A 21575-nucleotide genomic window follows, 5' to 3' on the forward strand; every position below is an offset into this window, starting at 1 on the left:
TTTTGAGTGTCCTTGCAAAGAAAGGTGGCTATATTGGTCGCTGATTTGTTTTGGTTTTGTTTTTGAATGTCAGAAATGTATATTTGTGAATGTGGAGATGTTATATTGGTTTCACTGGTAAAAATAAGTAATTGAAATGGGTATATATTTGTTTTTTGTTAAGTTGCCTAATAATTATGCACAGTAATAGTCACCTGCACACACAGATATCCCCCTAAAATAGCTAAAACTAAAAACAAACTAAAAACTACTTCCAAAAACATTCAGCTTTGATATTAATGAGTTTTTTGGGTTCATTGAGAACATGGTTGTTGTTCAATAATACAATTATTCCTCAAAAATACAACTTGCCTAATAATTCTGCACTCCCTGTATATGGCAAAGACCTGTTGTGGTGGGACGCGTCTACCTGTAAATATAGCATATGGTGATGCCTAGGTTGGTTCAGTCCTATCTCGTGGTCCTGGTGACTTTCTCTCCTGTCTCCCTGTATACTAGCAAGGTGCTTAACTGCCCTAAAACAATAAACAATGGAGATGTAGATTAGCTCTTAATAACACAAACTCAAAGATAACCAAACAGACCAAGTTGAGAAGGTATGGCTTTTAATTTTTTTTGTCGTCACAAAGTTTGTTTACAAAAAAAAAACAGGAACATCAAAAATAAAATTGTACCTATCTATTGCATGTCATGCTGGCAGTTTGAACTACATGCAAAAACAACAATAATAATAACATTGATAATACTCATTACTGTACAAAAAAAATAAAAAAATAATGGGCAATATATCGGGCCAAACATCATTTTAAGCCAAAAGAAAAACACTCATTGAAAACAAGGAGAGTTCTATAAAAAGGGTGCTTTTCCCCCTCCAGACGGAGTCATGTGTTTGTACATGAGACTCAAACCGGGGCACAAGACTCGAGACTCGAAAACCACCCAAGCCGAGAGGGCTGTGTGAAACTGCATAGAGGCAGAAAAAAGTTTCCCCACTCTAAGGACAAAGGGATGGGGGGGGAAATAATCAGAAGAGTAAGGATGAATGTGCGTGTGCTTCCATCGCAAACATCACATTCACAAATAGCCTGTACAGTTTGAAGCCCTTACAGCGTAAAGTCATGCGTCATCATCATTATGGAAAACACAACAAACTACATGAAAATATCCTTAAACCTCAACCTCTTCACTATCCCTTAGATTGACTTGGTGTATAAAGTGATATCTGAGGTATATGGTTTAGTTTTATCCAACTACATGACAAACAATGAGTAAGGTGGGTTTTTTTAATAATGATAATAAAAAATAATAATAATAATAAAAAATAAAAAATAAAAATAAAAATAAAAACTTCCCATGGCTACCCTAAACCTAGAGCAGCTTCTGTAGACAAAGACGGACATTTTCCAGATTCATTTCCAAATGAAGAGCAAGGTGTGAATCAACACTTTATAGTCTAAAAATCTGTAAAAGGTTGGAAATGACGGGAAGAAAAATAAATTTAGTCTGTGCAAAGACTGTTGTCAGGGACTGTGGAAGTGGCTGCACAACGTAAAGTCATCCATTCAATAAGGGTGACACAAGCACAAGATTGGATGATCATAACGTATGATTGTGAAAGAGTCAATCAGCGTCCCTTTGGTTTTTGATCCAGTGTAGTAAATTTATTACAAAACATGAGTGTTACAAGATTTCAGGTCCCTCGTTGCAATGAGCCGTGCTTAAAATGAATTATTGAGAGTCCTTTTTGTCAAAGTTGATGGCATCCGTCTGCATCGCGTGGGCTGGTGTGCGTGCTGTATGTGTGAGAGGAGAAAGTCTCCTGGCAGGGCTCATTCAGTGCTGACCTGCGTGACCTGTGTGTCAGTTGTCTGGTTGGTAGACTGGATGAACATTGGCTGGGTCAGCTCCTGTCCTGCTGGCATTGTCACCTGCTGTATCTGATACAATTGCTGAGAAAAAGGAGGAAAGATGGCGAGGTTTAAGGTTGCGTGTGTTCAGTTTTCTGTGAGCTTTTTTTATTAGATCTTAGTGGATTACACACCTTTCATTGTTACAAGATGACATTAAAAATGCTCAATAAGACATTTAATTTATGATCTTCTGATAACAATTCCCTCTACTGTTTGAATTAACAGGATTTAGAAGTGCAAATGTCCACTGGTTATCAGCCAGTTGTTTAAGTAGTTAAAATGAGACAATCCAAGAAAGATAGAAAAGCGTAAATAAGAACAATGTGCCATTTGTCACCTGAAAACAAATAAAACACTAAAATTTCAAAATTGTATTTATTTGTTGCATGTGTTACCTGGCCATCAGTAAACTGGCCGAATTGCTGCTGTCCTTGTTGTACTTCTGTCTGTGTGATCTAAAGAGAGAGCAAGTTATTCACTCACTGGGATTCACAAGCAGCTTCATACCATAACTGACAAGTGTAAACACATCCAGTCATAGTTTATTACAGCTAAGTGCTTGGACATCAGCTGGATTTCTTGCTGTTGTAGGGTTACCTGCTGGGTGTTTGCAAGAGTCTGAATCTGCCCCTGGACCACTTGTGCTCCAGAGACGGGCTGGGCTAGGCGGATGTATTGCAGCTGTCCCGTATTTAGTTGTACCTACAGCCAACCGACACAAGGGGGAGACAAAGTTTGGTTTAGAGAAAAGGTCATTTGAGCAGAGAGGTCACAGCCATTTTCCTGCTCTGGACTACAGGAATGAGAAACCTTAACGTTCCTCTAGTGAATTTTTAACCTTTTCGAACTTAACAGCTCACATCAAATACTGATGGATGTTAAATTCACATGTTTGTCTTGCACCACAATATCAAACAACATCATGCAGCAAACACATTACACTGTCCATCATCTCTCTTTAAAAAAAAACAAAACTGATAATTTCCTTTTCCATCCTGTCATTTCTTACTGGGATTTGCTGGATCTCTCCAGTGTTGGTGATGATCTGCTGCATGACCTGCATGGTCTGGCCTTGGGCTTGAGCTGTCTGAGCCTGACCCTGGGCTGTGGCAGCCTGGACAATCTGCACCTGCTGGCCTTCACCCACCTGCATGGCGACAGGCGCACTCTAAAGCAGACAAGAGCAGAAAAGAGAAGAAAACACAGATAAACAAACAGACGACACCGGTTGTTTACGTAGCAGAAGCATGTAGTTAAGCAAGGAAGCAGTAAATCATTATCTTTTCTGGAGTACAATAAATCTTAAACCAAGAGTTGGAAGCCTAGGTATCCTTAAATTTTAAGTCTGCGAGTAGCTTATTAAGCAGGCACAATAAGATTCAGGGACATAACGTGAAAACGCAGGTTCGTCCTCTCTCTCTGTTTTGTCTGCAGGTGATGTTTGTTAGGATCATGTGACAATCACCCCTAAAGACCTCAGTCACCTGAGCAGGACAGAGTTTGTAGGCGGCCATCACCTAAGAGGCTGTGGCACAAAGCAGTGGCCTCTTTCTCTGTGTGTGGTTAGCAAACATATGAAAGCATGTGTGTTTACCGTGATGGGCGTGCCCTGTGATTGCACCTGCACCTGCTGTAACTGCTGCATGGTGGCACCTTGCAACATCTGATGGCCGACAGAAAAGAAATGGGAAAATGAGAGAAAGACACATAGTGAGAAAGCAGCGAGTGCACAAACTCAACACAAAAACGTAAGCGGAACTGGCACGTATGCAGAGAAAGATTGAAATGTAGGAGCAGCAAACAGTGGCATATAGGCAGTTGATGACATTTACGAGCATGTTTATGAAATATGCAAGTAAAACGGGAGGAGGTTGATAAAAAGGATGATGTGAAATGATAAAAATTAAATTGTTAAAAAAAAAAAACACAAAAAGAAAACATGGTGGTAACTGAACAGGTAGTTAAAAATGTATAGAATACATCACAGTTGCATTTACAGAAGCTCAACAAAGGCCAACTGCAGATTTTAAGTTGTTGAGGGTTGTTGGCCTGAGAGAAAAGTGACAGAATCGGTACAGCACTGACAGTGACGCTGAAAGCGCCACACACAGACGCACAAATAAAGGATGTGAAATGGGAACTCGCCTCATTTTAATCTCTGCACTGACTTATACTTCTTCATCCTGCAGGACTACTGCTAACACCTTAATGCGCACTCCAAATCTGTTGTACCAAACATGACATCTGTCTGATGAGGTTAGAAGTAATCCAATCAGCTCCGTCTTTCACATGGGAATTATGTCATTTGAATAGACAACTACGTAACCTTTAGTCCTGACATTACTAAGTGGATAAAAACAATCAGAGAAATGTTGCAAAGCTTCAAAATTTCACAGATTTTAATTTAAAACTGAGTTAAAATCTCACCTTTTTGAAGTGCCACCTTGTAAACAGTCAAAGATTGCGTTTACATAAGGTTAATGTCAAAGTGTGGCTTGGGACTGCAGCAGTAGCAGGAGTGTGAATCACACCAGGTCTAAACAAGTATGACAGCTCAGCTACAGGCAGTGTGCTGAAGCAGCATGAAGCATCACACCAGCCCAGCAGCAAGGCTACATGACATGCAGAGTGCAAACCGGAGAGGAGGAGTGCTCAGCAGAAAAAGTAGCAGGAATGAAATAATTAGAGAGATGAACTGAATGGTGCCCCTACATATGTGTGCTTGTTATCTCGATGGGTGGTGAAAATGCAGAACCCTCAGGAGAAAAACCTCATCCTAGGACTCTGAGTGTGTATTTGTTTGTATATAAATGGGGATGTTGTTCCATTAAGAGGTTATTGATTCACAGTAAATAAGAGATCAGGGAACGTTCTGTTCCCTGTGTGCAAGGTGTCCATGTATGTGTAAAGCTGGATTTGCTGGGTGTGTTTCGATGCCGTATTAATCCTGCTGGCAGGAGAGTGGTCAGCTCCTACATGTTAGCTACGAATAATATCAATAAATCCAGTGAGTCAATCCAAGAAATATGAGACTCCTAGGACTTCTAGGAAGAGGACTTCTAGAAAGAGGTCATCTTTCAGGTGTTACTCCAGCACACAATGAAACCAATTTTTTTTCCCCCTCTAAAGTACCATACATGAGTCTAACGGGGATTTTGCAGAATTAGTTTTTGCAGGTGGTTTCACTTTGAGTGTTTCCTTGCGACGTGCACTACAAAGCACATTGCTAACCGTACCTGTCCCTGTTGCGGCTGTGCGATGATGATCTGTCCGGGCTGGATGGTCGCCGCTGTCTGCGCAGCAGGTTGCTGGCCCTGCTGTGCGCCCTGCACCTGCACGGCTCCGGGCTGCTGGGCCAAGGTGAAGTAGTACTGCACTGGCTCTGCTGGAGCAACAGACTGACGCATCTCCTCCTGAGAAATATACACACATTGGACGCCTATCAGTCCGTTGCATCTCCATGAATTATTTTTACCGGTGTAACGGTAGACCGAGTCTGATAAATAACTGATGGGATGTGACTGGGGAAGAGTAACGTAATCTGGGTACAAGATCCATCCATACTGGTTGATAACATGCAATGCAAGTCCGGAGGCCTGCTGAGGTGATGTGTTGGTGCTAATCAGCCTTAAAATTTCAGTATTACAACCTGTAATGCTAAAGGGGTAACTTACAAATCGAATGAAACTTAATAATGTGATAACCGCTGGCATGCTTTCCCTGGTCCAGCAACAGAAATGTAACATCAGGGTTGTCAGATAAATCAGGGCAGTTCAGCACCTTAAATGCTGAGCTGGTATACAGGTGTTAAACTTAAAACCCAATAAACTGTCCATAAACACCGACCCATATCATTTTGTTTTGTAATTCACTAATGAGCAGGCTTCGTCTGGATGAGGTTTCTCCATCACCAGAAGCGTAAACACCCCTCTCCCAGCTCCATGACAACACAGCTGAGAGTGTAGGATGTTTACATGTCTGGAGACAGTCTACGTGACAGCAAATTTAAATATCTCACTCTTCCACCTTTGAAAGTTCCTTATACATCAATTTAATGTAACTGATATTGGCCGTTAATCGCCTGCCATAACATTTTAAGCAGTTTTCTTTCAGCATCTTCATTGAGTCATGTCCTGACCGGAGCCATGGTTTTAACACTTTGTTATAGCAGACACTGTATGGTACCAGCTTCCACAAACTAGTTTAATCACTGAGGTTACTGTTGGCGGTCTGAGGCAATAAGACGCTGCAAACATCCGACTGAAAGCCCTCGCTGTCAAAACCTCAGCTTCCAGTCAAGGATGTTTACAGCACCTCCAGGTTGCCAACAATGGAAAGTACCTGAGATGAATACCCAAATCATCAGCTCTTTATCCTGTGGTAACTTTAATGAGATACCAGCTGTTTCCCTGTCACAGTGTAGGTAATAAATACTATAATGAGGCCGCTTTCCTACCTGTCGTTTGGGGGGCTTCAGGTCGTCCCGGGGCACGATGTCAATCAGGAAGTCAAACTGGTCGAACTTTGTTATTGCCATGGCAATGTCATTCCTCTGTGAATATAAAATATAAAGAGAAAGTCAAGCAAAGAGGTCAGCGCTTTAGTATGCCAATTCTATATGCGCAGCCACCTATTTATAAACATGCCTCTAGGTCTGAGGTCATCACTCCCAAAACAACCAGACAAGGGAGATTTGTATACAGTTCCTAGTAGTACTTAGATGGGTGTTTGCTTTAATATTTGAATTTAAAGGATACGTTTAGAGCTTAATCAGTTAGTCAGCTCAAAACTCTAGCAACACATGCAGTATACAAAAGGACTGTGTTTCTAGACCAACACATCTTCATGAGTGTTATCATATAAAAAGGTATTAAGCAGGGAACCAAAAACACCGTAACACATTTATCCACATGCAAATCGACCTCTAGGGCACCCAAGCCAAAACATGCTGATCTACCCATAAACATCTTTGTTCTACACAAGTTTTGACTTCTAGCAGATCAGATTGATAATTTATTGTGCGATTCAAATAACACTGTCTCCAAACAAAACATTACTAAAGGCAAACGGAATAATAAACCCACCACCAGAGGACCACAGTGAGAAACGCACATCTGTGTGTGAGATAAGTGTAAATGAGGACGAATGACATTTTCCTGCCCTCATGAGCACATTCTCTGCTTCTATACCCCTTCCTATATCCACACCAGTGTGCTGTCTCTGTGGAATTTTCCACAGGATATTGGCTGTCAGGACCCCCCACCCCCCTCCATTGTGACCCTCCCCTTCACTAGAGGCTATATTTAGTACCTTGATTAATATCTGGTAACATCAGGTCACATCCACACTTGTTCTATTGATGAGCGTTGCTATGGTGACCCCAATTGGCGTGCCCTCTTCACAAAAGGATCAGGCTCTACATGTGTATGCGTGTGGAAATGGAGGGCACCACTTTCCCTCACTTAGGGAAATGAAAAAAAAAAATCCTGTATTCATGAAGTGAAGCATCACATGCAACTAATGCGTCATCTGTAGTGTACAAGGCAATTAACGTGTGCACAGTCACAGTAGATGAAGTTTCTATTTTAAAGTGTGCACTGCAGAGCTCTAAAAAACAGTTTCTTGACCAATAAAAAACATAGAACTACCATTTGGGACAGAGCTATATTAACAGCAAAACAAGTGTACTTCCAAAGCAGGCCTTCAGCACAAGACAAACTGTGATAAGATAGATTTTCTCCTCTTTCTACCTGCGTTGGCATACACAAACATATCCATGGACTGCTAATCTCTCAGAGGTATGTGAATGGATAAAGTGGACTTAAGGGCTTTCATGTTCTGCTCCACAGTTTTTCTCTACTTGACATGCAGGTGAGACATATTCCAGACTGATTCTTCTCAACCGCTTCCGTCAGTGCTTTCATGTTCTCCGATTCCTTTTTCATCCGTATCTTTCCAGGCCTCACCTTTATTCAGCTCTGGTACAGCAGAGGATGCTAAAAGGCACCAGGGGAAAAGTGGGTCACCGGCACCCGCCTGGATTTGCTTTTAAAGTGAATGGAGGGAGAAGGAACTTAACAGAGAGACCGTCCTCAAGGGGATGCTGGTATGGGGTCTCTGCTTGTACATGCACACTGACACTGGCACTTAGTGAATAAGAAGCACGAAACCAAAAAGATAGCCAATTGATGTCAGAGTGTGGGTATTACAACTGGGGCTGTGTGTGTATCGGGAGGTCCAATCCACTTAAAGTAGGATTTGCTAAGGATTACAAAAAAGCATGTCATATGGAGGAGTTTAAATATAAAGAAAAAGAAATGTCTATAACCTGTAGTGTGCGTCGCTTGTTGTCCTCGGTGTGGATCCACGCCCTGAGGGTGAGCTCTGTGATGAAGATCTGAGCTGCTTTGGCAAACAGGACCGGAGCTTCTGCGCTGATCATCTGTACAGTAGAGATAGTGTTACACCTGGTTAAACACACCCACAGTCCATCAATCAAACATCAGCAATTACACGAATCGCTCAGGACCTCAGTCACAGCCGGCCACATCAAAGTCACAGCTGCTGCAAAAATAACCAACAGATACATTCACTTGTTAAATAAAGACTGCGTAGTTACTAGCATAGATGCTTACGCAGAGTTGAGTGGGTACTTTTAATCTATTTCTTTCTGCTCATAAGCACTGAACTCTAAAATCAATTCCCATAAAAATGTATTTCTTATATGTTCATAAAAGCAATGCTTAAATGAACAGTTGTACTGACGCTATAACACTCACACATGCTTGCACTGCATCTGTGCAAGGTGCTGTGTCAGGACTGACAGAAGAGTCTTTCCTTCGGATATGTTAGTGATCTCCTGATCTCTTTACCGCTGTAAGCTGCTGCTTAACTAAGGGGATAGCATTCTTGACACGACATACTCAAGCCACACACAAACACAGAGCAGAGGCTTTCTTTTTAGAGGCTATGAACAATTCTGACTGACAATCAGGTGTAATGGGGGGGGGGGAACCACTCCTCCATGACTCGTAACTGCCTGGTGGAGTGGTTCCTTCTGTCACATCAAAAAAAAGAAAAAAAGCCACGTTAACCTGAGCAGATCTTCAAATGTAGCAGTGGTATTACAATATGGCCCAAATCAATGCTTTTATCTGTAATAACTTGTGATATTCTTCTGGTTCATTTTAGCCATTAACATGAAGTGCAATTCCCAGCAAAGTGGGTTATATTTTAAAAATTCCACAAGTGGAAAAAGAGAAATCTTAAAACCAAAAAGCAGTTCACTGCTACAAATGTCTGCATTAGCAGCTTTCTACATAAAATCACATTAATTAGCTACTTGCTACACTGCAGGTCTTGCAATGTCACAAAATGATGCCCAATTATTCCTTCACGCATCGATAATGTTTTAACGTAAACCCATTTGATTAAAAAAAAAAAAAAAAAAAAGCGCTACTATCACCAGTGGCTGCTGAATGCAAAGAGTTGATACAACTTTTTAATTGAAAAATTATCTTTAATTATGAAATAATAATTGCATCTTTGAGTCCATTTATTGAGTGGTCTGAGCACAAAAAGCCACAGACCAACAACTTGATAAGAACCAAGCTTCAAATGAATCAACAATTTCCAACACAGCAATACGTTTTTGTCAGAAAATAAAGTTAAACTAGAAATATCAAAGGGGCAACCAATTAAACGAAAACAACAGAACTACATTTTGCCATAATTTGTCCTGTCCCAGGGGACTGGAGTAGTTTCTTCCATATAGATGGATCATGACAGGTCACCGTGTGGTCTGGTATGTGAATTATATATTATGTAACTTCACAGTTACCAGACACAACCCAAATCACCAGCTATGGAACGTTTTGACCCAACGCGCTGGACAGAGCTCTTTATTGCACGTCTGTCAAAAAACACCACGAGAAAATATATCTGCAGGGAAGTGGAGTATCACCTCACAAGATACTTTTTTTTTTTTTTTTTTAATTTGGGGGGCCTAGGATTAAGCTACATGTTTCCCACTTTTGATAGCATGTTCTTTAAAACAAGTATGGCACACCCTTCGTGAAAGGCATAGTAATAAAGATATCTAGTTCTTTTTAATACACACCCTCTCTCTCAGTTTCATTATTCAGGTTCTCCTCTTACCTTCACATCCTCATCCAACTTCATGATTTTCTTGATTCGGGCTAAAGGCAACTCCTGCACACGGAAATCCTTCTGAGGACAACAGATTGATACAGTTAAGTACAGAATAAAGCTGAAACTGCAACTTTTTCCTTTTTTTCTGCATTATTTGTCTGTTTGCATGAGTGTTACGTACCACAGTCAAGTTCCTGATCTCCTCCATGACACGAGGCCAGAAGGACTGCAGTGTTTGCTGGGCATCGCTGCCCGTGGCTCCAAAACCATCTCCAGACATCTTCTAATCTGCTCAAAGAGAAGAAGAGAAAGAAGATGATGGATACAAGAAAATGATCGATCATTTCAAAGCAAAAAACAAGCGATATGGAGATTCGGAGACAGATCAAGAATGTAATACCATTGCAAAACAAGGCCTTACTGCACAGAGCTCTTCCTGTGTGTCAGAACCACATATCCTATCAAAGTCTGTAATTATAATACAGTGAAATTGAAAATAGAACCCCGGCAGGCTTCTATTATTGTCCCTGTGGGATGTTGACAAGCCTAAGAACCCACCAATAGACTGGCTGCGCACTCCACGATTATGAATGGGTCCCTCACCTTTGGCACATAGCTGCAGCTCCTCTACAAACAAGCACATCATGTGCAAGTCAACTGCTTTTGGTGAGCCCGCAAGTGAACAGTGTTGAAGCAACAGATGCAAGAGTGTGCCATAAAGAAACAACCTAATTGCAAACTGACAAATTGTGAAGACACGCAGAGATACAAACCATCCAAATAAACTGAAATAAATTACTGCTAACACAGCCAGAGCTCCTACAGAGGATCCAACGGTTGAAAGAGGATCCAGCAGGTTACTATGGCATGCCAGGAATCTGCTGGAGGAATATTAGCCGGCCTGTCTGAGCATGTAGAGCTTCAAGTGCCCTGATTGTTCCACCTCACTCTCCCCCTTTTCTCCGTACCTCGATGAAAAGATTGAGCAGGAGGGAGAAGACGGAGAAACGTGAAGGTACAGAACAAGAGATGAGTGTGTAAAGCTACTCAAGAGAGACCGGATGTGTTTGTGTGTGTTGCTGTGGGAGGGCTAGTGCCTTGTCCAGTTCAGCATTAATCCAGCGCTAAGACAAAGTGCCAAAGGCTTTAGACAGATACTTTGGGGGAAGTAAGAGACAGACAGGGCCACAGCGACACTGCTATGCAAACCAGCAATGTGGGTCAAACAAGACAGAAAAAGGGAGACACAGAGTGGTAGAAAAGGAGATATGTCACTATAAAGAAAATGTTAGAAGAATGAAGGGGGGGGGGGGGGGGGGGGGGCTTCTTTTTCTTTTCTCACCCTGGGCCAACAAGCATGAATAGTTCCATGTCTGGTTCAGCTGACAGACCAATACATTACAAGAAACAGCCTTTCAAACACGCCATCCAGTGTCTCTCCCTCTAGGTTCAGTCACAGCTTTGTTGTAAGGGACTGTTTGACTTTGGGGCCACATCAGCTCTTTTAACTGCAGCGCTTAAGTGCAGTTATAAATATTTTAAACCAATGAACGACTGATTCTGCATGCAGGCTCGTTACCTGATTGATTTTTGACAGGAAAGATTGACTCTCCTGCAAGTTGCATCAGTAGAATAATATAGAAGAAGCACTGCTGCATCCTGTTCTGTTGTTCAGTTTTCGACAGACAGTAGCCTAAATCAATAAGACAGAATGCCGGGTGAGAGAGGGGGGAGAGGGGGCTTTATATAAATCAATCAGGCCGCTTGTAGCTATGGCATGCCAGGCTAGTGATTGACCTTGACAGTGTCTCTCCTTCCCTGTCTGACGCCCCAGTGTCCAGTTGCATTTCAAGGTTGATTGAAAACCTGCAGTCTCCAGAACAATCCCAGCATCCCACAGGGCAGGAATGACTGATGGGAATTGTAGTTTTTTTTATTCCTCCATTCTTCCCACATAAGACAGGTGGACTGACCTCTGCCAGTTCTTTTGCTGCCTCCAAGTACCTTGCAACAAAATGAACCCAAAGACGGGATGAACAAAATAAGCATCATCCACATAACACATCATCTTGTAAACAAAACAATTTGGTATCAATGAATGTGCATTATATGTGAGACTATGTGGTTCAAACTGGGGCAAAATAAGACGATGAGAAACAAATAATTAGGCTTAGGATTACAGAAGCCCTATCAGTTATAAAACGGCAACTATAAAACACATAAACCTCCCAAGTTCCTCCTCCTGCGCCCTTATACACCTCACTTCTCATAAACTAAAGCTGTTAGAGGAGTGTGCTAATATCAAACCACACACAAACCCCCAACTACCTCTTTCTGACCCTGTGACCTTCAATGTAAATATACGCAACTACATTAACCACAGCGGCAAAAAGAGGGAGGGGAGGTGCAGGGGAAGTCGCTATGTGAGAAGAAATGAGAAAGCATATGTGAGGAGAGGCATGCTAAAGCGTGAGAGAGGAAAGAAGCAACAGAACAATATAAGCGAAAGAGAAGAGAAGGCTAAGTGTCAACATGCCCTTGAGCATTGCTCCTCCAGCTTGGTAGCATATTCTACCGAGTATATAACTGCATAACCAAATTGCCCAATGCTTTGCATCAACGGAAAGTTTGCGTGGGAGCCGATTCCGCTGACTTTGTGCAACACCTTCTATGGTCTGGGCCTACCCTTGTCAAATAAACACAGTGAATGGGGCTATCCTCTGCACGAAAAAAAAAATGTTGAATCTCCTCAAAAGCTAATAAATGTCAACACTGTAAGACACGAAAAAGGTCTGGAGATTGATGCAAAGTCAAGACGGCTTATTTTATCTGAAGGGATAAGCACCATTTACCTCCATATTTCAGTTCAGCAAGCTTTAAAGCGCTACTTAAATGGAATTTTCTTGCTAGTCCAGTTCACTTCTTACTACTTATGGGGAGCGTTATCAGTCACTCAAGATAAAGTCTCTGTAAATGTTGTGCTTGTGTTTGCTTTGAAGCAGACTCGCTATTGCTAAAAATTCCAAATTATTCTGTTGAATCACGCAATGAAATTGACAAGCTCATTCCTGCTGTGTTGTTCTAATCTGCTGCTGTTGCTATATTAGGGTACATGGTGTTGTTCTCTGCTGTGCTTCTCTCTTCTCCTCTTCCCTGCAGCTCTGTTGTCCTTCATCAGGTCATCGAGACAGAATCGCTGGTGTTGGGTTTCCTTCAGCTCTTTTCTATGTGTGCATCTTTGAGGACAAACGTCTCGACCTCGTCGACTTCGTTCCAACACAGCAACTTGCTCTTCCTCCTTCAGCAGCTCTACAGTCTCTTCTCCTAGCGCTTCCCTTCTCCCTTTATCACTCACGAGTATGCTTTTCTTGCATTTTCTGTCTTGTCTTACTTTCACCTGATCTCTTTGAGAAAGTCAACACTGCTCGGCTTCCAGCAGCTGAATCAGCGCTAATGCTGTTCTGCCAGCCGGGCCCTGCATCTCTATCTCATCCTCACCTCCCTCCCCACTCTTTCTGGCACGTCACATTAAGTGGCCATTCACAGCAGCACTGGCGTCTCGCTCGAACTCTGACATCACACCGCTTTACATGAGCTTTCAATTCCTGTCCAAATAAACCCGATAGGACACCGGCTTGATGGCAGGCAGAAATGCAGCAAACTGGAAACAAGGAGATCGTATCGCTTGGCTGATCCGTTTTTGTTTTTTTCTTTTTTTAAAGATAAGTGAACGAGAAAAGAAGACGTAACATGCTTCTTTCTGCGCAGTGACAATGTGCGAGATAACAGAGTTGGAATTAATTAACTGGCTTCTAGTTAAAGTGAAATGTTCTGCTTTTAATTGCCCTCTTAATGACCTGACAATCTGTGTAAACTGAGCCCAATTCTGAGGAGCATATTTGAAAGTGAACAAGTCGAGGCAGTGTGGGAGGACCTGAAGCCCCACTCGAGGCTACCGAGTGAACTTTTCACTGAGGTGTTTCAGTATCGCTATCACCGCCATGGATGATGAAGAAGCAGGCAGCTCATCTCAGATCTCTCTGTCACGTCACGTGTAAGCAAATGTAAAGCTAAGATAAAGTGAATCATATACTGAACCTTTATATATTTATACTGAATCTTCAAAGCCGGTTGACCATTTTTAAAATAATATTAAATATGAATATAAAGAGTTATCGCTGCCTCACCATTTTTTCAGATTAGTGTACAACTGCATGACAGCTACTACAGCAGTTGTAGTTTTAAAGAGTGACTTCTTGCTTTACAACTCTCCTTTCAATTCCCAAGGTTATCATATCTTTGCACATATAAAGACAACTGAGTTGACAGAAGAAATAGATTACTTTCAGTTTCTGTGCGTATTATAACCTCAGAGTAACCTTCTGCATTGTACCCTTCACACTTTCACATGTCAGCCTGGACAAAGAGTAAATACATACCCACATAGACTAGTTACCACCAAGAAGAAAGGTGAGATTTTTTTTTCCTAAGATATAATACCAGCTATTGGATAGTCACTGGTCCACTGAGAGGTCTTAGGCAAGACGTTAAATTTCCACATGCTGCTTTGTCACAAAACTGTCAGTGATGCAGAGTGGGCATTTCTGGAGGAAGGTCACCTAAGGTTGAAATCTGCTAGATTTCAACTAGATCACTAAGCAGAAAACTCAGTATAGTGCTCACATAAACCAAGCTATGTCATTTGGACATTTGAGAACCTAACCAATGTTTAATGATGACTGTTTAATAAGACAGCTTTATCCTGATTTAGTGCACTCAGTCTGTTGGAACAAATACAGCCTAAGTAACAAACGTCACACTAACAAACACTGATGTTAAATCGTGGTCATAAATCCAATGAGCGTATCCACAGATTCTCAAATATTAAAGCACTAACCGTGCTGAACCCGATCACAAATACCAGTCAGAAATAAACTGGCAAGGATACAGCATACAGGGTAAATGATCTACTCAGGAAAAAACAAGAAGTTTGCAGCCAGGAATTACAGATTAACTACTCAAATGCACGCAGTGGTTTCACAGATGGTGGTACAATTAAATATGAACAGACAGGATTTTAATGACACACATGCTCACTTTGACCTACAGCGTAACATCCTTTTGGCATGGCCGGACCGATCTAGCCGACCCAACGGCCCTGTAAACTTTGCCCTTGGTTCTGCTTCAAGCCAACTCCAGGAAGTGCTAGTCACTGATCTCCCAAGGTCATTCAACAGAGGAGAGAAACCAGAGAGGGGGGAGGGAGAGAGAGAGAGAGAGATGAAAGAGAGAAGGGGAGGGAGAGGGGGAGGATAGAAAAGAGCAGGTTTTCCAACTTTCACTGCAGCACTTAAGTGACCCCAGCGGTTCAGGCGGTGTACTTTCTAAGAAGCCTAATGAAAACACCACATAATGTACATACTAGCTGTGCTCTGCATCCCGCTTTTAATTTCACTTCTTCTTGGGCCTCTCCTTCCCTCTGCATGTTTCCCTCTCGGTGCAGTTGGAGAGACTGCAGGAGTCAATCTCACATTCCTATGACCTTCATCCAATGCTAGGCCCAGTCTCTGGCGTCAAAGTAGGCAGGGCTAAAGGCACCTGCATATTACAAGCTGGGATACGGCCGACTCCCCCTGGGTGCCGACACACACTGTCTTTAGTGAAAGTGTACACATGTAAGAGCACAGTGGGGGCGGGAACAAAAGAGTAAACCTACAGTTGCTGTGGTCACCTTAGTGATGAGCGGAAAGGCCTAGCTATGTGCAAGAGGTTTGCGTGTTTTGTTTACTTTTTCCTCCCCTGGTGTGCCTATGGTTTGGCGTAGGGTACAAATGATATTCAAATCTCATGCAGACCGCAGCCAACCCTGGGATTTGGCAGCGAGGGCTTCAACTTAAGAGTTATTTTTAGTCTCCCTCTCTCAATCTCCCTCGCTTGCTCGCTCTTTCCCCAACGGGACTTTGCTTTGTCAAAGGCACCAATGGAAACTTTCAATTAGGGAGAAAAGGAGGAGAGAGGCACGGAGTCAGAGGCAAAGTGAGAGAAGAGGCACCCTACACAGATTCCATCAGAAGAGATCAGATCAAACTATTAGCCTCCTCTGCCCCTGAAGCTGACAAGCTGACAGTCTGTCCCATCTGGGTGTCTGGCACTGTCATGGTGAGGGGCCTGGGGGGTCCTGAGGTCACTGCAACCAGCTGCACCTCCACCCCTGGGGACTACTGACGCCAACAGTGACAACAACTCTCAGAGATATCCTCTCCACATATACAGCAAATCTTCTTTTAACATGGATGTCTTCTTTGCTGCTGAACTCTGCGCCACCATCTGCCATGAAAATGTTAATTGGGACATTAGGAGAAAAAGTGGGGTCTTGGCCAGCGACCCCAAGACTCTGTGGCCACAGGGCCCAAGGACACCACCGAAACAGCAGAGTGCATCTAAGCACAAAGTCAGTATCTGGCTGCCGTGCACTTCTATGCAGTCGATAACGGGGCACTGAGTACGTGAAGCGTGTTTGTGTGCACACTGGTCCAAAGTCAAAACAAGTGACATCCAAAGACAGAGCAATAATGCAAAGTGAAATTCGACGATGAAAACATAATGCTAAACAGCTATATTATTTTATGAACACCGTTCTGTAAAACCATATAGCACTGAAATGACAAATGAAGGACGTAGATGACAGCCATGCACGTAAATACACAAATTGCACAACACCAATCTCCCAAGGTGAGAACTACAGGACAGGTGAGGGGAGGGGGAGGAAATGGGGGGGGAGGGGTGAGGATGGCTGTAAAGGACAGACATCTCATCGTTGCAGAGTGATGGAGAAACATCAAAAAGTGGACTTTTTTTTTTTTTGAAAAAAAACCAAAAACCAAAGACAACTTAAGGTCTTCTCGCTGTGTATGTGTTCAGCTGTCAGACTTACCCCTGTGCCCTTCATGGTGAACGACCTGGAGCACAGCAGAGTAGAGAGAAACAGATAGCCCTGTCCAAGTCTCCTTGAAAGCAGCAGCAGAGGCAGCACAGAGGTTGACAGAAAAACTCTCGTGCTCCTTCACTTCCTTCAGTCCCCCTGATCGTATCAACAGACAAAAGGCACTCTGGCTGGCTTTAAAAAGGCTTTAAGCCCGGACACAGAGCGAAGAGCGAGCCCCCCCTTCTTCCACCCCTCCCTCTTTTCTCTCTCTCTCCCACTCTGCCTTTACACATTGCCCCGTCTCCTTCAACAGCCTCCCAATGTCCTCTTCCAACCTAGACATACAACCCCGTCTCTGCTGTTTCTCTTCAGCCCAATTCCCCTCAACTCGCTGACCTTCTCTCTCTTTCTCCTCCTTTTCTGCTCCCTAACCCTCCTCCTCCTCTCCCATGTGTTTGTCTTTGAGGTGACCCCTGGCCTGGTGCAGAGAAGAAGGTGAGAAGGAATAGAAGGACCAGCACAGCGGCAGGCAACAGAGCAACAGCAGGCAAACAGTACAGCGGCACTCCCGACTCACAGACAAAAATCTCTAGCCTCCTTCCCCTTTAACATTCAAGAGTAATCAATCTAGCATGCTACATGATACTCAAACCCCGCCTCACAGCCAGCTCCCACCTCACTCCGATACTCGAAACCAATGAGACGACTGTGTCCTCACACACTATTGGTAGCCACACACACCAATCAGCTCTGACAAATCCCCTGCTCCTCCTCTTTCCTCTGCCCAACCCCCTTTTACCGACAGCCAACTTCCTGCTCTAAGTTACCTTGAGCTGCAGGATAGGGGTCAGGGAAAAGAAAAGAGGAAGAGAGAGTAGACATGAGTATAGATGGAAAAGAGCAGATAAAGTTGTGGAAAGCTCTGCAGGGAGTGCGTGAGGGTGTGCTGGTTGTGGCTTGCCTTGCCATTGTCTGTCCTCAAGCGGTCTCTACTTCTCCTGCTGCTGGACGGATGAAAAAGCTTCCACGGGCTGCTCTCTGACAACTGCTCTCTGCTTATTTACAATGTCAAACTAAATGTCTCCCTAAGCCCCGCCTGCGCTCTGCTTGTACAGGCTGATGGCAATGTGATGCAGGCAGCTAGGCGGGTCCCTTATTGGCTGAACCAAGTGCCAGAATTGATGCCGCATGTTGCATCCACATGATTTAAAGTACAAAAGCATACTAAGCAGACTCCCTGTCTCATACCTGTGCACGGTCTTACATGCACACCCACACACATGCACATTTTGTCCTTGCATTCTCAGTTATCCTTGCTCACAGTCACAGGTACACAATGAAAACATCTAACCTCCAGCCAGCCTACCTCTAACAATGAGATCACGTCACTCTTAATATTATTCTAACAGAGGAACAAATATGTCTACATGCATGGTCATGCATTATTTATTCAGAATATGAATTAGCTACATGAACTCCATTCAACTCATTTTTTGAGGCAACTTAATGCAACCACTATAAATCCCATGACATCTTACACAGTGTCAATGAAATACACACAATAAACTATTCTGTGCAAAACAAATCAATGGAGAGCCTTTGTACAAAATGGAACAATCAGCTGACTAGATAGCAGTTGTGGAAGAAGGCAGAGAGAAAAAAAAAAGAAAAAAAAAAGAGAAAGAGTTCATTTGACTCTCATCCTATTTGTGGATAAACAAGAATTAAGAGATATGGGTGAAAACCCATAAACAAAGACAATGTTGTCTTGACCCCAAAAACTGTGCTCACAGCAACTTCCACAATGGTAACGTCATCAAAAAAACCATGTCAGCAATGTCACACAATGTCCTTCTTGTTAAGTCTCCATTGCTTAAATGTGCATACTTTCGACACAAAAACCTTTAGTTTGCAACTCAAGAGAGTGATTTTAGTACTCATGTGCACAACTCATGATGTTTAATGCACCACCTACGATGTGAATGCTTCTACTTCTAATGGGCAAACCTGTTAAAAGCTTAAAGTAAACTGCTGAGATGCGACCAAGTGGCGGTGCAGCCCAAAGGTTAAGCTTTAATTTAAAAAAAACAAAAAAAACATACAGACTGTAGAGAGGAACACATCCAGCTACAAAAGTCTGGAGAGATAATAAACTGCCCTATCAATGAAAAACCGTGGTGGGGGTGGAGTGGGGACCGGAAGGATGGAGAAGGACAGAGAGGAGAGTTGCTACAGGATGGGAGGGGTAGAACAAGTGGAGGGAGGGCGAGAGCACAAGATAGACTCAAGAGAAACAAAGCTAAATGTTCCCTTTACTATTTTTGTGAGGAGCATGGGGACTAGAGCAGGTACTACAGACATCCAGTTAATGATTAGAGCAGAGCTGCACAAAGACTAATCTCTCCACTGCTGCTGCCATGCTCGAACAGCTCTCTGTAGCTGCATTCAGCCTACCCAAAATGCCTCAGTAATGACACCTGGCAAGGTCACCGCAGAAATGAGACCTTCCCATGACCTGTACTGCCCATAGCAGGAACATGTTTGCTTTCTCTGACGCTGTTTAGAGATAAACATGCACCAAGTAGACGTTGGGTTTCATAAACACAGCAGCTACCCTGAGGGTAGCCAGGCCAAGCATTCACCTGCAAACATGGAAAAACACATGAGCACCTGCAAAACGACATGGTAAGCTGGGTGACTTGCACACAGCTTACTTATGCTGTCTAAGGTGTTCTAATATCCCAGGCTTTTTAAATATGATCTCAACTGCTCAATTAAACCTACACACAAATGATGACGTAATGCATACCTTCTCTAGAGAGATAAAGTTTACTAAGCTGCACACCGTTTTTGCCCCGCTGATAAGAGCTGATTAAACTCTCATATTCTTTATTAAGTTCTTATTTTCGTGGGAACACAAAGAGACTATTGTTTTTTGCACACAGGTCGTAATGAGAATGGGGTGAATGTCTGTTAGGTTTAAAGCATAACTAAACTAAATATTAACTTGGTGAAGCTTCATGTTGTGTGACTTTGTTTGGTTAGTATGGTTGAAAATACATTTGTATTCATTAATTGAACACTGTGTGAAGATTTTTTCCCCAAAGTACTAAATAGTGGAAACAAAGGCATGATATAGTCATCACAGGGAATTCACACGAAGACTAGAGCAGCTTTGCTGTTTAACACCCCAGCATTTAGCACGGAGTTTGACTTCAAAAAGTCGCTACATTATAAGGTGTTTGGGTTTAACACAGAGGCTAACAAGAGCCACTGAATTCAATGCTATATTCAACGCTAGCATACGGAAGTCGGTATATATTCGTCACACAAAGGATGCTAAATAAACTACAAAATACTGAGATGCACTGTAGTGCTGTGTATCCACTGTGAAATGCTTAACGGAGTAGGCGTAGGGAGACACATGCAGCATACTAGCTAATAGGATGGTCACTGCCGACGGTGACTTTATGCTAACGTTAGTGGAGTTAATGTTAGCTTGCTGGGGATACAGACTGATGAGCGCTGTACAGCTCAGCGTGTGTAATTTTAATTACCAGCTGACAGCGAGTCTTCCAACATATGAAAGTTTGCAAAGGTTTGCAATGCTAGGAAGAAACAGTCTAACCAATAAAGACAACGTTTGGATCTGTCCTTCAGACCAATCAAACCTCGGACTAGATTCCACCAATCAAGGTTTTTAGGGCTAAGTTCGTTCTGCAACTGGCGCCATTCGGGGTCAGGAGCAAATAGCCAGTGTGTCTGACAATCGCTCGGATATGAGCCAAAATGGTGGACACAAAACATCAGTTTCCTGAGCGTCCGTGATCCTTTCAGCGGGCCACCAATAAGCGCCTCAGAGAGCGGGGAGGGAAATGGCGCCTATGTTCATCTTCCAAAACAATCGTCTATTGGTCAAGAACAGCAAATGAAAAGAAGCGAAGTAATTACCGCTACCTCCAGCCAACACGGACAACTTTCATGTAAACACTCCACATATAAATGAATTTTAATTTCTTACTCACTTTCTTTAACGGGTTCGAAGTGAAGTCCAGCTCAGCGTATTATTTATTTTATTTAGCCTGCAAGGGGAAACAAGATGGCTGCTATTCGAACCGGAAAGAGTCCAACGCGATGACGTAGAGGTTACGTTCCCTGAGAAACAGCGTCAGTTTTTTTTTAATTATTTGATTCACTAAACAGTTAATTGCTCAGGTAGTCCTCATTTATAGTAAAATTAGCAAAGTGACTTGGAAAAAACAACAAATGCATTTTATATATACACAGATACACAAAATGAGCATCGGAATGGGGGAAAAGGTGATTTCATTGACTTTGAATGTGGCATGGCTGCTGGTCTGAGTATTTCAGAAACTGCTGATCAACTGAGATCTTCACAGTCAACCAAAAAAATAAATATATCAAATCAAATCACTTTTATTGTCACATCACATGTGCAGGTACACTGGTACAGAACATGTGAGTGAAATTCTTGTGTGCAAGCTTCATCCATATATCCAGTGAGTTCTCTGAGAGAAAATGCCTTGTTGATGTCAGTGGTCAGAGAACAGACTGTTTCAAGCTTAGAG

The 21575-nt window shown here is 42.7% G+C and overlaps 1 protein-coding gene across 8 annotated transcripts; it reads right to left on the reverse strand.

Moving 5' to 3' along the window:
• Window positions 1-588: 588 nt before the first annotated feature.
• Window positions 589-21107, reverse strand: nfyc (nuclear transcription factor Y, gamma). Of its 8 annotated transcripts, none has more exons than XM_085446568.1 (11): window positions 21012-21107; window positions 10243-10349; window positions 10068-10136; window positions 8239-8352; window positions 6367-6462; window positions 5147-5323; window positions 3505-3573; window positions 2920-3078; window positions 2508-2612; window positions 2306-2365; window positions 589-1949 (listed from the first exon to the last, which is right to left on the reverse strand). In XM_085446568.1, the coding sequence occupies exons 2-11, from the start codon at window positions 10339-10341 to the stop codon at window positions 1830-1832; spliced, it is 1068 nt and encodes a 355-aa protein (XP_085302694.1). In that variant the 5' UTR covers window positions 10342-10349; window positions 21012-21107; the 3' UTR covers window positions 589-1829. The 8 variants fall into 8 exon arrangements, with proteins under 8 accessions (XP_085302694.1, XP_085302689.1, XP_085302691.1 ...); XM_085446563.1 differs by having other exon boundaries at window positions 10068-10139; XM_085446565.1 differs by lacking the exon at window positions 21012-21107 and adding an exon at window positions 17948-18042 and having other exon boundaries at window positions 10068-10139.
• Between the last annotated feature and the right edge of the window lie 468 nt (window positions 21108-21575).

The sequence above is a fragment of the Copadichromis virginalis genome, linkage group LG22, assembly GCF_057382275.1.
Source record: "Copadichromis virginalis isolate Kocher_CV1m ecotype Utaka linkage group LG22, C_Virginalis_male_GT1.1, whole genome shotgun sequence".
NCBI classification, from domain to species: domain Eukaryota; kingdom Metazoa; phylum Chordata; class Actinopteri; order Cichliformes; family Cichlidae; genus Copadichromis; species Copadichromis virginalis.

Bases quoted from the DNA above. Each gene is read 5' to 3' on its own strand.
- nfyc (XM_085446563.1), bottom strand. From the start codon at position 10,341: ATGTCTGGAGATGGTTTTGGAGCCACGGGCAGCGATGCCCAGCAAACA. The intron at 3,574-5,146 runs GTACGGTTAGCA...GTCGGCCATCAG, and splicing joins CACAGCCGCAACAGGGACAG to ATGTTGCAAGGTGCCACCAT. The intron at 2,366-2,507 runs GTAACCCTACAA...CTCTCTCTTTAG, and splicing joins CTCTTGCAAACACCCAGCAG to ATCACACAGACAGAAGTACA.